The 15,897-nt window shown below is 34.0% G+C and overlaps 1 protein-coding gene across 5 annotated transcripts in view; it reads right to left on the bottom strand.

Annotated features, from left to right (window-relative positions):
* hyd (E3 ubiquitin-protein ligase hyd) overlaps positions 1–15,897 on the bottom strand; it is a 680,323-nt gene that overhangs the window by 116,970 nt on the left and 547,456 nt on the right. For all 5 annotated transcript variants that reach the window (XM_090411567.1, XM_090411569.1, XM_090411568.1 and 2 more), the window contains 2 exons: positions 12,937–13,125; positions 1,083–1,152 (listed from right to left, as the gene is read on the bottom strand). In XM_090411567.1, coding sequence (XP_090267693.1) covers positions 1,083–1,152; positions 12,937–13,125 — 259 coding nt within the window. The remainder of the gene's footprint in view (positions 1–1,082; positions 1,153–12,936; positions 13,126–15,897) is intronic.

Here is a 15,897-nt window from a genome sequence, read left to right as displayed (position 1 = left end):
ACTTTGATATTTGTCATTATTTTAGTTTTTCTATAGTTTATATATAGTCTGGATTTATTAACAGTATGTAGTTTCTTCATCATTTCTTCTGGCTCTATTTTGATGGTTTTCTATACCCATAATATCACCAGCATATCATAAATGATTTAGTTGTTTTTTTTAACCAATCATATTAATTCCTTCATTATCGCATTAAGTTCAATTAGAGTATATTCTAATATTGTTCAATAATTTAGATGAAATAGTACATCTTTGCCACATTCTTATTTTAAATGAACATTATTATGCGCATTTGCATGCATAAACACACACACCATACGTACACAGAAATGCAACTTTTAATACCATTTATTTTAATGATCATATCTTCAAAGGTCTAGTTTTCACTGATTAGACCTCAATAAAGGTTGAAATCAGTCTGGATGGTGACCCTCCCTATGGCAATATACACACACCTGAAAGGGAGTGTTCTGTGCTGAGCATGTGAATCATGGAATACAAGTGCAATCTGATGTGAAGCTATGTCTCCATATACAAAGCCTAGAAATGAAGTTACTTCACATATAAACTTTTCTTTGCTTATGTTTAGGGGAAGAATAAAAACAAGAATATAATTTCTTGTTGAGCAGAATTTATTTTATAACCAAGCAAAAAACTTAAAACTCTCTCTCATCCAGAGTAATTTAATTACATAGCGATAAACCATTTTTCTATATGTACATGCATATATGACTTTGATCACTGATTTAGTTCCAAGTATCTTCATGGGTCTAGCTTCCAGTGACAAGACCTCTATAATGTCAAAACCAACCACAATAACATCACCAACTTATCCATTTAAAAAAAAAAATCTTATTTCTGTCAGTTTGTAGGCACTGTTTCAAAAAAAACCAATAAAATATTTCTTGGTGAAATTAGAAACCAGGTATTCCTAAACACATGGTATAAATCATTGTTTGAAATACAACATGGAGGTACTACACAGTAAAGAATAAGTTTACTAAGGAACTGAGTTATTAGTACTGTTATAGTAGAAAAATCATTATACATGCATAATTTGATTTATAAAAACAAGTACTTACTATACTGCAATGATCTACTACCAACTTGACAACTCTCAAGATTTGGTAACCTATCTGAAGAGAGTACAGCCTAGAAATTAGAAAATTATGATTATTTTTAAACTAAAATTAAACTAAAAGTGAAACAGTAACCTATTTTTGAGATTTAATTTTAAGAAGATAACAGTTTTTCTGCCTTTCAAATATGAAGACAAGAAATGCAAAATCAAACCAAGTTTCAGTGATGATTCACTGGATTGGACACAGCAAATTGATATACTTGAAGGTAACACAAATATCAACTGTTTTCTAACAGGTCAGTATTTAATTTTCATTTCCGTTATATGTCTGTTATAAATGAAATGATGATCTAAGTAACAGAAGCACATTTAACTGCCATATGGTAACCGACTTTAACTAAATATCTTCTTTTTTCTCAACATGTCTCACACAGTTTTTCTTCTTCAGTCTTAGTGAATTGATGGGTACAAGACAAGTAACAGTAGTGTTTGGATGACAGTCTTCAAAGAACCAACTTGTCAAGAGCAGAGTATGCCTGAGATTTAGTTCATGTTGTTGATTATGTCTAATAATGGTTCAGGTTACAATATTAAGAGCAAAATTACTACCCTCCTCTCAATCCTACCTGCTACCTCAATATGGTGTAAGTGTGAATGGGTGCTGCATGCCAGTAGTGTAAACTAACAAAAAAGGCCACATCAATGTGCCTGGCTAAAGGTAGGAAGCATAAGCAGGTATGGCTAGAAACCTACTTGTAGGATGTAAAAACTAAATGCTCATAGAAACAGGACAAAATGTAGCCAGACTGTCCATATAAATTTGATAATGAAAGAACAAATGGAAAGGGCACTGGATAAGGAAAACACATTAAGGATGGGAAGTTGGAGCATTCATTCTTTAAATCAAAAACAAGAAGAATTAACTGAAAAACTAGATAAGCAAAATATAAAAATAGCTTGAATATCAGAACCAAAAAAGAAAGGTAAAAGAAGGTCTAAATTAAATAACTATTACATATTTTTCAGTGGAGTAGAGAAACAGAGAGCTAGAGCAGTTGTAAGAATAATAATAATATATTAGGATCTTCAAAATGAAAAAGAAGCATAGAAATGTATATCTGAAAGAATACTGATATGAAAATAAAACTCTAAATATAATCAGTGCCTACAGCCTTGAAGAAGGAAAACTGAAAACAGAAACTGAAGAATTTTATGAAGCGCTACATAAAACTAATGAAAAATATCATCGGCTGGATTGAGACTGGCAGGAGACTTAAATGCGAGGATTGAAAACAAGCAGAAACATCCAAAGATGGAATGAAACAACTGAAAATTTACATGGAATACGTTTACTACAGTTTTATACAGATAGCAAATTGAGAATAAATAATAATTTCTTTAATCACAAGAGTGAATGCAAAATAATATGGAAAAATAACAAAGGACAAATGTCTACCACAGATTATATAATAAACAGAACATTACGACAAATGAAATATTGGATATTACAGTTCTAACATCTTCAGAGATTGGAAGTGATCATGAACTGTTCATGGGAAAGTTCAGACTAAAAAAAAAATATATATATATACACACACACACACATCTAAACCTCTTTTTTACGATAGATACGTTCCTAAAAATACGTGTAAAAAGAACTACTGACTCCATAGAAAAAGTGAAGATTGGTTAAAAACCTGAAATATAAGCAAAACAATGGAAAAAAACAAACATTAAATTCGTTAGGATCATAAGATTTTTATTTACATTTCATGGAGAACACACATACATATAATGAATTTTAATATCTTTATGGATCATGTCGGGCAAAATAATTGCCTAAATTACTGGCCAGTTTAAGACCTTTAATTATATCAGCAGTAAAAGTAGGATTATCTTGATCATTATCATTAACTTCTTCACTTTCAGGAGTCTCAGAAACAATCTCCACTATTTCGTCTTCGCTAAGAGGAGGTTTATCAATTAACAATTCTTCGATATCTGCCAACATAAGATCATCGAATCCTTCTCCGCCAATTTCACATGCCAAACTTAGTATATTGGGGAATTCTGCAGTATGATTAAAGGGAACAGGAGCATACTCTTTAACACATGTGGGCCAAATAGCTTTCCAGCATGCATTCATAGTTTCTGGTCTCAATTCAGATAACGATAATCGAACCTGATCAATACAATCCATAATTGAAAATTTTTTCCACACATCCATAATTCACAGTGTTTAATCATCATTTAGCTTGTTCAAAACATACTGAAATGTTCGTCTGACATAATATGTTTTAAAAGTCGCAATTATACCCTGATCTAGAGGTTGTAGCAATGATGTGGTATTAGGCGGCAGAAAAAAAAAAGCACATTTGGGTGTTCTATGGCAGGATGACCGAGTGCATTATCAAGAATCAAAAGCACTTTAAATTCAAGACCTTTGTCATTCAAATAGAATCTAACTTCTGGCACAAAATGTTTATGGAGCCACTCAGTGAAAATATCAATAATCACCCAAGATTTTTTATTGGCCATCCAATGAACTGGCAATTTTTGAAAATCTATGCCTTTCATTGGCCATGGGTCTTAATGATCGATTTATGAGCAGTGGTTTTAACTTCCGATCTTCTAAAGCATTCAAACAAAATAGGAGTGTTATGCAATCCTTTGCTGCTTTGAACCCACCAACAGTTTTTTTATTTTTTTGCATTTTTGATATGTAAGTTCTGTTTGGCATTTTTTTTCCAGAAAAGACTGGTTTCATCCATATTCCAAACTTGTTTACGAGTGTGACCTCCATCTTCAATTATTTTAGCAAGTTTTTGTGGAAATGCTTTAGCAGCTGTTTCATCAACAGAAACCGTTTCACCTTTAATTTTTATATTATGAAGAGCATCTTTTAATAAACTTAGCCAGCCAACCATTGCTTACATGAAATTCATATTTTTTCCTCGATTGAGATGAACTATCTGGCTGCAGTTTTTTAATTTGTTCATAAAATCTCAATGTTGATTGCTTGATGGAATTTCCATCAACTGGCATTCTTTTTTGTACATTATTTTCTATCCACATCACTAAAGCTTTTTCGGCCTTTTCTAGAACAACATCTCTTGGGTATGATGATAATTTCGCACTCGATTTTGTACCAGAACATACCGCTTTTCTAATAGCCTCTTCAATTTTCTTTACAGATCTGACAGTTGATTCACTGACTCCAAAATGCTTATCCACAGCCGACACACCTTCCCCAGTTTGAAGACAATCTAATATTTGAATTTTTATATCCAAGGAAATGGCTTTCCTTCTTTTTTTTTTTTTTTTTTTTTTGGTTATCGGCAACATCATGTGAGAGCTGAATTAAAATCTTCGGTTAATGAAATGTAAGTTTGAAAATTACATATAGCTTGCCATTTATTATTTCGTGGCAAATATATTAATTTTATAACGCGATTTTTATTTTGATTTCACTTAAAAAATGCAAATGCAAATGTAAAAAAATGCGGTAACTGTGTTGTCTACTCAAACACCGAATTCAAACTGCTAAGAACTGCTATTTTATGAGCAGCAGTTATGTACTGTAATTCGGGGCATTCCCAATAAATGAAATTCATAAGAATTTAGAATTTTCTTAATTGAAACGAGAATGCAATTCTATAAATTCTCAGAATTTTCTTGAATTACGGATTTTTTCCTAACTTAGACTTTCAGTTGGTAGCGTAAAAGTGAATAAAAATCGCGTAAAAAAAAAATTTTTTTTTGATATCCCAATTTGTGTAAAAAAAATTCACATAAAAAAGAGGTTTAAGTGTACACACACACACACTACCCCCCCCCCCCCCCCAACCCTCTGTGTTCCGGACTTGTAGGCCGGTTCTCCTTGAATTCTGGTGACCGGAAAGAGTTCTCCCCCGACCCTTTTTTTTTCTGAGTGTGTCAGAAAAGCTTTAAAACAAATCAAAGTTAAGCAGCTTTCAGAAATGAGCCATAGACTAAATTACATAAACATTATTAAAGAAAAAATGAAAGAGTTTGAAAATAATAATTTTAGAAATGCAGGAAAAAGTACCATAAAAGGAATCAGATATAAAGTTGTCAAGAAACTGAAGATAAAGATATTCTAAATGTCTGAAGTAATTACTTTGAAAGACTGCTATGAATGAAGAAAGCAGGGTTAACACAGTGGAAGAAAACTTCCAACAGGAATACATATCCATACCTGAAGTAGAAAAAGCCATTAAAAACTGAAATGGAGGAAAAGCAGGCTGGAGTAGATGAAATTGTACCAGAAATGCTCAAATATGGAGATATAAAAAGTTTTACAGCGGCTGCACTGCATAATTCAAAAGGAATGGTCAAAGGGTCAAATTTCAGATGATTGGAAATAGAGCTCTCAATAGTACTCATTCATTAAAGATGGAAACAAAATTGGATGTAAGAATTATGTAAGTATACTCGAGAAGGACTACGAAAAATTATGAAAAGGAAGCTTGGTGAAGAACAAGCTGGATTCAGGCCAAATAGAGGTTGTCATGATCAGATTTTCACTTCAAGAGAAATAGTTGAAAAAAAATTGGGCATATAAAAAAAGGTTCCTAGAGGAAAGTTCTTCAAAATGCTACAGTCATATGCCATAAATCGGACATTATAACAAGCAATACGTAGTTTCTATTTAAGCTGTAAATCAGCAGTTAGACTTGAAGGAGGTACAGAAAGATGGTCTGATGCTAAATTGGGTGTGTGATAAGGATGCATATTATCTCCACAGTTATTCATTATTTATGGATCACATTATGAAGGACACTGATTTAAGGCTGTTATCAAAATTGGCAATGTTAATCATAGCTCTTTACTTTATTCAGATGATGTTATACTTCTGAATAAATCCAGTTAAAAGTCTGAAAGATTCCCTGACTAAATTGAATAACTGTTGTAATACATTTGGCATGAAAATCAGCAATAAAAAGATAAAGACAATGAAAATAGACAGAAACATTGAAAACGTCAACTTTATCCTGAATGATAAACCTATAGAACAAGTAAAACATTTCAGCTATTTATGCATCATTTTTAGTGAACATAGCAAATTAAATATGGAAATAGACAACAGAATTAGTAAATCTGGTATGGTATGAAGTCAGCTGAATAAATTTATATGGAATAAGAAAGAAATCAGTCAAAACATTAAATTAGCTGTATAGAAGACAGTTCAGATCATTTTTATATGGATCTGAGAACTGGATTAGAAATAAAATACTTCATCAAAGATTATAGACCTCTGATATGAAAGTTCTAATAAAGATTAATGATATGAAGTGAACAGATGGCATCAATGGTAGTATTGTATTAAAAATGAGGATCATCATCAGCCAATCTCATTCCACCGCTGGATTGACACTGCCTTTCCATTACTCCAAAATTGTCTGTCCGTGGCTCTCCTTTCCTATGCCACTCCTGCAAATCTGATGATATTATTAATCCACCATGATTTAGGTTGGTGTTGTGGTCATTTTTCCTCCCATGGAATCCAATCCAGTACTTCTTTTGTCCATCATTGATCATGTCTTCAAGCAATATGCCCAGCCAATTGTCACTTCAGATGTTTTGCTCTTCCTATGATGTCAAGCTTGATTTCTTATCCATGTATTCCTTTTGTGATACCAAGCATACTTCTTTCGATACTTAATTGTGTTGTTCTTAATTTTTGAATTTCCTTTGCTTTTAATGTCCATATTTCACGGCCATCCGTCAATATAGGAAGAATACATTGGTTAAAAACTTTTCTCTTCAGACATAATAGTAGTTGGATTTTGAATATTGAATGTAATTTTCCAAATGCTTTCCACCAAAGCATCGTGCAACTTTTAATTTCGTGCTAGCGATTTGGATTCGTGGATATGAGTTTGTAATTCATGCGCAGTTGAAGTGAAGATAACTATGTCATCTGCAAAGCGTAAATGGCTTAAATATCTTCCATTTATCTTCAGACATTTCCCTTCCCAATCAAGAAGTTTGAATATTTCTTCTAGGCATGCTGTGAATAATTTTAGAGATATTGTGTCACCATGTCTTATACCTCTCTGTATTTCCACAGTAGAGATGTTTCTATTGAAATGAATTGCTGCTGTGGCATAGGTGTATGCTGATTTCATAGTCCTGACGTATGGCTCCTCCACTTGTTGGTTTCATAATGCTTTAAGTATTGCACAAGTTTTTACTGAATGAAAGGTTTTCTCATAATCAATAAAACCAAGACTGGTTCACTGTACTAAAGCCACTTCAAAAGCTTGTCTGTTCTTTTGGTTATACTAGGTCTAGAGTGATACAGAGCCTATGAGCCAAGACCGATAGCAGACTGATGGGTCAGTAGTTTGTCAAGTCTTCTAATTCACCTTTTTTATGTATCAGAATTAGGGTAGCCTTTTCCATGTTTTGGTACATAATTGTTTTTCAGACATAAAGGTAAATAGTTTTGCTAAGATTTTGCAGATCATTTCTCCACCTGCTTGTAGAGGTTCGGCTATAATTCCGTCCTCACCTGCAGCTTTTCCATTTTGCAAGCTTTGGATGCTCCACAAAATTTCTTCTGGCAGAACCTGTGGTACTTCAGCTATTTTGTATTTGTATTCTTCTTCTTCATTTAATTCGTCATCCTGATATAATACAGCAAAAAATTCTTCAATTCTTTTTGCTATAGCATATCAATCAATGGTTATGGTCCCAATCTTGTAGTTTGACTACAACCATCTGTTTATTGCTGTTCATCAATATGAGGATATTACAAAAGAACTTGACATTGTTAGCAGAGCTAAGCTCAGACAGAATGATCACTTAAATAGAATAGAAGATGAAAGATTAGCAAAACAAGTGTTCTTTGACAGGAAAAAGACCTGAAGGAAGACCAAGATGTAGGTAAATGGATTCAGTAAAAAAGTGAGTCAGAAGACAGAAATATGAGATCTGATAATGTTAGTGTCTTGACAGATAACAGATTAATTTTGATGAAAACTGTTGATCAGAAGTTAGTAATAATGTAACTTTTTCGTGTAGTACTATCATAATATCTGTACATCCCGAGGTTACAAGTCAGGAGTTTGATGTTACAAATTTGATATAAAAATTAACAATAAAGAGACTTCAGCTATGAAAACAAGGTATGAGAGCTGAATATATTAACTACATTATCATTAATAAAACTGCAGAATTTAGACATTTAAGCAAAATTATTAGTGAATATAACAAATTGAACAAGTAAAACAGATAATGAAATTAGGGTAGAAACACAAGAAAACAATGATCGTAACAATGTCCCATGTAGTGGCGAGTTTGAGTCCATCTGGTGTGAAGTGGAAGTTAACAGAATGAAATATATGGTGGGGGTGTTGCTACAGACCTGGCAGCTCAGTTGCAGGTGACAAAAAAATGCATCGCCGATTTAGCCTTATGGGTGACTTTAATTTTCCAAACTTTGATTGGGTTGAAGAAAAATCTCATGATAAGAAAAAAAGAGGAATTTATTGAATTGTTGTGAGATGACTTTCTCAAGCAGCATGTGAAAGAAGGAACTCGAGGTCAAAGAATTTTGGATTTGCTCGTAGCATCAAAAAAAAAAAAAAAAGGGGGGGGTCTCTGTTCAAGAATATAGCTATTTTACCACCAATTGGTGACAGCGATCATGCTGTACTTTCTTGGGGAGTATCTAATTGTATTGATGTTCCAATTAAAACAGGTTACATGCTGAACTACAACGCTGGAAATTATGATCAACTTAGGAGAATACTATCTTTGGTCCCATGGTATCAGTTATTGAATGGGAAAACTCAGCAATGCATGGGAATCTTTGAAGAAGTGCTTAAATGAGGCGGTATCTGAATGAATCCATTGAGAGTGAAATGGATGTGCAACCTTATTAAGCAAGAACAAGAGTGAGAGGAGTTATGAAATATATCAAGCTCAGGCCAGAAAAGTAATGGGCATTGTGAAGAAAGCTAAATCGAAGCATGAAAAGAAATTGGCCATGCAAGCTAAAGGCAATCCAAAAGAACTGTATCATTATGCAGCAAGCATAAGTAAGAATGAATGTGGAAGAATAACTTTACTGAATGCAGATGGTACTCGAATGTCGGAAGCTAATGAGATTGTTCAGTTAATGAGTGCTCACTTTGCTAAGTTTTTTATCAACCAGGTGTATGTAACATGGTGCACAGTGCTACTGCTACAATGGATGAAGAGTTAGAGGTTCATGAAAATGAATTTGAAGAGCTCTTGCATAACCTGAATAAGAGTTTGTCTATAGGGACAGATGGAATATCAGCCTGTTTGCTAAAGGAATGTTCAACCGAATTGGCTACTGCTTCCATATACTTATACATGTTTGTATAACTTGAGTCTCAGCTCAGGAATGATACCACAGGAATAGAAGGAATGTATGATAGTTTCATTGTACAAGGGTGGTGCAAACACTGATGTGTCTAACTACTGACCTATCAGTATCTCTTGTTGGTTGTGAAGATTTTAGAGAAGTTGGTAAGAACTCGTATACAGAAATGGGTAGACAAACATACTATATTCTTTGATTCTTCAAAGATACTTGTGACATTAGGATTATAAAACATATACACATTTAAATTTCCTATATTATCATCATCAAATTCCTGCCATGTACCCACAAGGGGTGTACAGGATATGATAGTACTACATGAAAAAATTATATCATTACTAACTTCCTATCTACAATTTTCCTCCAAATCACTCTGTTACTCGTCAAGACTCCAACATTATCGATCTTATATTTCTATCGTCTAAGGCACTTTGTACCGTATCAATCCACCTATATCTTGGTCTTCCTCTGGGTCTTTTGCTGCCAACCTGGCAGAGAATACTTGTTTTGCTAATCTTTCCTCGCTCATTCTGTTTAGGTGACCATACCAGCTGAGATTAGCTCTGCTAATGCATTCCTGGATGCAGACAATGTCAAGTTCTTTCCTAATATCCTTGTTTTTAATATGATATTGCCATTGATGCCATCTGTTCACACCTATAATCTTTCTCAGGACTCTCATATCTGCGGTCTCCAGTCTTTGGTCAAGTGTTTTACTTCTGACCCAGCTCTCAGATCCATAAGTTAAAACTGGTTTGAACACTGTCTTGTATACAGCTAATTTCCTATATTAGTCTAATGTTATTTAAGATTATTACATAAATTTCTGAAGTAATATCTTTAATTTAATCAAGACTCTGATAAAAAACGTTTACTCTTTTAATACTTAGCAAGATGACATCACGCGGCTCTTTCTATTTGTGAATGATCAATTGTTCGTATACTACCTTGTTTTTTAAAACTATTCCTATGTAGCCACTAAAGATGGCCTGTAATATTCAGACTGAAATATTTGGCAAATTAAATAATATTCTTCTGTAAATGTGTATATATTTTATAATGCTATATTCTGCAAGGAACAGCATCGGTTTACTAAAGGAAGGTCATGTTTTAACAATTTGCTCATATTTTATAACAATGTTACGGCCGAGTTGGATAAAGGGAATGGATACACTATGATAATGTTGGATTTTTCTAAGGCATTTGATAGGATACCACAAGAAAGACTGTTGCATAAACTGGAGAATATAGGATTGGAATATAAACTCTTGACTTGAATGAGGGAGATGGTTGACAGACAGATATCAAAAAGTGGTATACAGTGGATGTGAATTTGCCAGATTTAAGGTTACCAGTGGTGTACCTCAGGGTTCAGTCCTTGGGCCATTACTAAAATTCAATCTATACATTAATGACATTAGGCAGGGCAATCAGGGATGCTACTGATATCCAGCAATTACAAAATGATTTGAATAGACTGAAAATTTGGACAAATGAAAATGGCTGTCAGTTTAATGTTAGTAATTGTAAAGTTATGCACTTTGGCATGATTAGAGTTCTAGTTAAAGACATTATATTAGCGAGGTTGTGTTACAAGAAACTGAGGAGGCAAGGGATCTTGGCATATTGGTGGATAGGAATTTGAAGTTCAAAGGTAACAAAGCGAAAGTTGCAAATACAACTCAGAGGATAATTGCAATGTTGAAGCAAACCTTGACATGTAACGATAAGGAAGTCATTTTGCCTCTTCATAAGGTTGATAAGACCACACCTGGATTATTGCATGCAGATTTGGTCTCCTACCAAGGGAATAAAAAAGCTGTGGAAAGGGTGCAAAGAAGAGTTATAAAGATTATATCCAAATTATGGGATTTAGATTATGAGGATAGATTGCAAGTATGTGGACTGCAGACCTCTGGTTAACAGGAGAAAGAGGGGTGATACGATAGAGGTCTATAAACTTTTGAATTGGTGTTATAAGATATCAACTGATGAAATTTTTCATCATATAGAAGGTGGTGAGAGAACATGGGGACATCCATGCAGGTTAAGTTTGTTCACAGTCCGAAAGGGATAAGTGCTAGGTTTTTCCTCCCAGAGAGCAGTGAGTGAGTGGAATAATTTGCCTTTAGGGGTAGTGTGTGCATCTAGTGTGAATGAATTTAAGGGAAGGTATGATAGCTGGTTTGGGTGATTTATAACCTCCCTCGATGAGTTCTTGACTCCCTGAAGGTCTCAGATGATAATAATAATAAATAATAATAAGGATAGCATGGTGGAAAGCCAGTTGAGTGAATTTATAAAGTAGAAGTAGAAAAATCAGCCAAAAAATTTAAAGCGAGCAGTGTGTGTGTGTGTGTGTGTATACAGAGATAACTCTTGGACATCTCTTATAGTTTGAGAGAGTTTGCCATAATGAAAACTGACTGTAAGAGAGTATTTGAACTTTTATGAACACAGTTCATAAAAGACTGAATAGCACAAATAAGAGAGTTCAAAGAAAGGATAATTAGAGTAGAGAATAGATGGCAGAAAAATGGAGATAAAAATCTAGTAAAATTAGACTAACAGTAATATTCAAGATTATATTTGACAAAACATAAGAAAATGAAATACTTGAGACAAAATGACAGGAAAACAAAAAAAAACTGGAAAATCAAGATACTGCCAGATTATTATTAACATTATTGTAACACCTCCAAGGAATCCAAAAACTCATCAGGGGAGGGCAGTCTGCTCTCCACTGATAGTTTGATAGACGGTAACATATACTTCACCGTCTCCACTACTATTTAATTTTCCGACTATACACAATGACAGTACTACCATCAATGCCATCTACTCCCCACCACCACCACCACCACCACCACAACAGTATTTTTTTTTGTCTGTAAATTGCATATGTTCATGGGTGATTTGCCTTTATAGAGAATGAAAAACCCAAGTTTCCAGGAGAAAAAACTTTGCTACCACAGTGTGAGATCAGCTAACTGACTTTCATTTGAAAAAGCCCATATAAAGATCCCTTTTGTCATGATGAGAATCGAATTCAAGATAATGTAGATGATGCAGAAACTGGTGCTTTAAAAGATTTAAGCATGAAGGCAGATCACCTGATAAACAACAAATGAATTTGGAAACGGTTTGTTGATTGGAAACACGAATCATAAAATATTATTTGATCTGATGGTCAACTATCTTATCAGAGTATAATGCAGTTTATTTTCATTATGTACTCATGGAGATCACATGAATAACTTTTAATATGAATTTGCTTTAGAATAACACTATACATTATTATTGATGAACATCACTTGGAACTTTTTTTTTAGTACTAAGTTACAGTAAATGAGTGTGTTATAATTGTGTGTTATACATGCCAGAAAATAATAATATATCACTGATTACAAATTGATCTTAAAAATTGTGATAATTTGCACATGAAACAACAAATTATGTTAGCAGAAACTGTCACCTCAGCAATGGCAGTATAAAAGCTTCTTGCCACTCCACTACCTTCACCAGGTTCATCCTTAAATGTCACTTTAACTCGTGAAACAGTTAGTGGTGGTGTTCCAGCTGTATTTCTTCGACTGTAGTTGTTATACTGTGTATTTAATTCTTTAAAAGTTTGTTGCAACAAGGAAGTTCGATCTCGTTCAATCTACAAAAAAAATTTATGTAAAAAGAACAAGCATTAAATACATATTATAGATGCACTTATGCTAATTAATGTTTTACCATATGTTAAGAAGTTTCAACATCTCAAAACTGTTGTATTTTTATATAAGGGTTAATTAAAAAGTCTATTTAAGAAAAGAAAATTTATTTTTTATTAAAAAAAAAAAAATATATATATATAGTCCTCTAAATCAAATCACCAATACCTCACATAATGTAGTTTCAAACAGTATGGGTTCTGCTAAAACACAGTTTTTAAATTATATATAATGCATTCATCATCAGTGCCCATGGGGTCCAATGCCCATTGATCTGGGCATTGGATCCCATGGGCATTGATGCAAACCTGCAAACTTTCCAAACTACTCTTTCACATCATCGACCCACTCTCACAGTGGGTAAATATACCACCCATTATAACAAGTATCAAGGTTTTGATCTTTCTGCTGTTATTTATTCTGCATATCTAAATGTCCAAAAAACTTTAGTTTCCACTTCTCAATTATCCAGACATCTACCAGATTCCTTGCTCTTGTGAGGTATCTTATTTTGAACAATCTGCTTTTATTTAGCTAGATTACAGGTCTTAAATTAAATTCCATGAGCCTGAAGTCTGGACATTGCAGAGCATGCTGTCAACAAACATGAAGTTCATTGGAAGAAGACAAGGGTTCTTCAAAAAAGTCATTTCCTCATAGAATGGCTTTATAAAAGATAGGTATGAAACTTTACTTCACAGTCCTAACTTAAACAGATCTGATGGCCTATGTCTATCCCCTTTGTGGAAGATGGGAAAGATTAGCTGATTTAAAAAGCACTAACTTTATATTATCCAAACATAATATATATATTTTTAAATAAGTTAGGAAATTATAGTTATATAATTTCCTAACTGGTACTTCCTAGGTGGTGCTTTTTAGAATTGTCTGTTAATGTTTAATTGCATTCTGTAATCGTGTACTGATGATGCTTAGATGAAAATTCTACGCTAATGAAGTTTTTTACATGAAGTTTCCTCCGTTGTTATGGTGGAGAGGGGGGGGGGGAAGGCAGCTGGAAAGTGCTCATAAATGACTAGGACTAAAATGACAACAAATGTGCATAAACTATTATTCCACATATTCCCCATGAAGTGCTATACACTTTTTATAATGCTGCTGCATCATTTGCAATCCTCTTAGAAAAGTCTTTCCCTAATTGCATTTTTTGGTGTCATTTTGTTCTAGATGTCTATCAGAACTTTTCAGCCCCCCTGCCCCCATAATTCTTTTCATCGCTTTAAAAACTAAAGTGAGTGCAGGTAGACAGTAATTAAATGGCAGGGATATGTCACCCTTCTTATGAATGGATTGAATATAGGCAAATTTCCAGGATGCAGGATAAGTAACACTGCAATAAAAAGAATTCTGGAACAGAAACCTTTGGTCAAAAAATGGAGAAATGCCATCCCATCAGAACTAGGAGGCTTTTTGGTGTCCTGAGTGGACAAGAATCTTTTGATTCTTTCAATAAATCAAAGAGAGAGGGTGATTAAGAGGGGGGGGTGAGATTAAGAAGCTACAAGATTGGGAATTACCGCAATGGAACCACTGGAGTGCAAAAGAAGTCGAAGTGCAGTTGGACAAAAGTTATAGCAAATAGTTTTGGAAGAGACCAGAAAGGACCACCACCACCAGAACATGATACAAGCTTCCTACTTTTAGTTATTGCAAAATCAGTTTGGATGTGCTGAGAGTTTGCTTGCAGCTAGGTTTCAGTATTAACAAAAAAGGAAGATGAAGAACTCAATGAAATTGAATTACAATATATCCAGTTCTTATTTCATGCAGTCTTGATACACTTCTAAGAGAAGCAAACCATTCAGATAATGGATGAGCATTTAAATCAGGATGAGAAATAATTTTACACACACACACGCACTTGGTTTTGAGTCTAGTTGGCGACTAGAGGAAATTTTTCTAAGCCTTTTTTTGACCGGTTCCTGAGTTAGTCGATCTCTGGCATAGGCAAGTGGGTTTTTCGTCCTGTAAACTCAAGAAAATCGACTGTAGAACCCACATTATTTCAGATATTAAATATATTGTGTTAGGGACTACGAGATGGCGGCACATTTGAGTCGTCTCTCTTCACCGTGTACCACTTAATTAGTGATAGCCTTGGGCCATCTATCTCTGATTGGTACCAGTGGAGATTGAACTGCCCACTCAGTCTCCAAAGTTAGATAGGGCTAAATGGCCTCGCCTACTCCCCGTATACGGGAATAAAAAGGCGTTAGCTGATAGCGCACACACACACTAAAAAAAAGAACTGCTTCAGTGATGCATTCAATGCACATATTTGGATCACAAAACTAATCCCAAGAAAATAAAACAAGGCACAGAATTCATAAAGATCATCCTGCTTGGCATTCAACAATAAATTGTGATCAGAATTACTTGAAGGGCAAGCAGCATCCACAGTCTACTTAGATGACCAATGTTAAAACAGATTGAATTTGGAGATTGGTTACTGTTCTGGTAGGCATGTGAACAATTTATATACATCGGTTTGATCTATGTAGCAGGAAAGGGAATGCTAGTTTCAGTAATAATCATTAAAATCTCCATGATGACCTCGATATTTGGAAAGCTGGATCAGAGAAAACATTTAATGAAAGGAAATCAACTCCAGAATGGCTGGTGATATTATATAATTAATATCTCAGATAATAATAAATATTGGCTGGGCAATAGAGAAAACAAATGAATCTGATAGA

This window comes from Typopeltis vanoorti, chromosome 21, assembly GCF_054136105.1.
Source record: "Typopeltis vanoorti isolate ZY-2024b chromosome 21, IOZ_Tvanoo_1.0, whole genome shotgun sequence".
NCBI classification, from domain to species: domain Eukaryota; kingdom Metazoa; phylum Arthropoda; class Arachnida; order Uropygi; family Thelyphonidae; genus Typopeltis; species Typopeltis vanoorti.
This window is presented reverse-complemented; position numbering and strand designations above follow the sequence as displayed.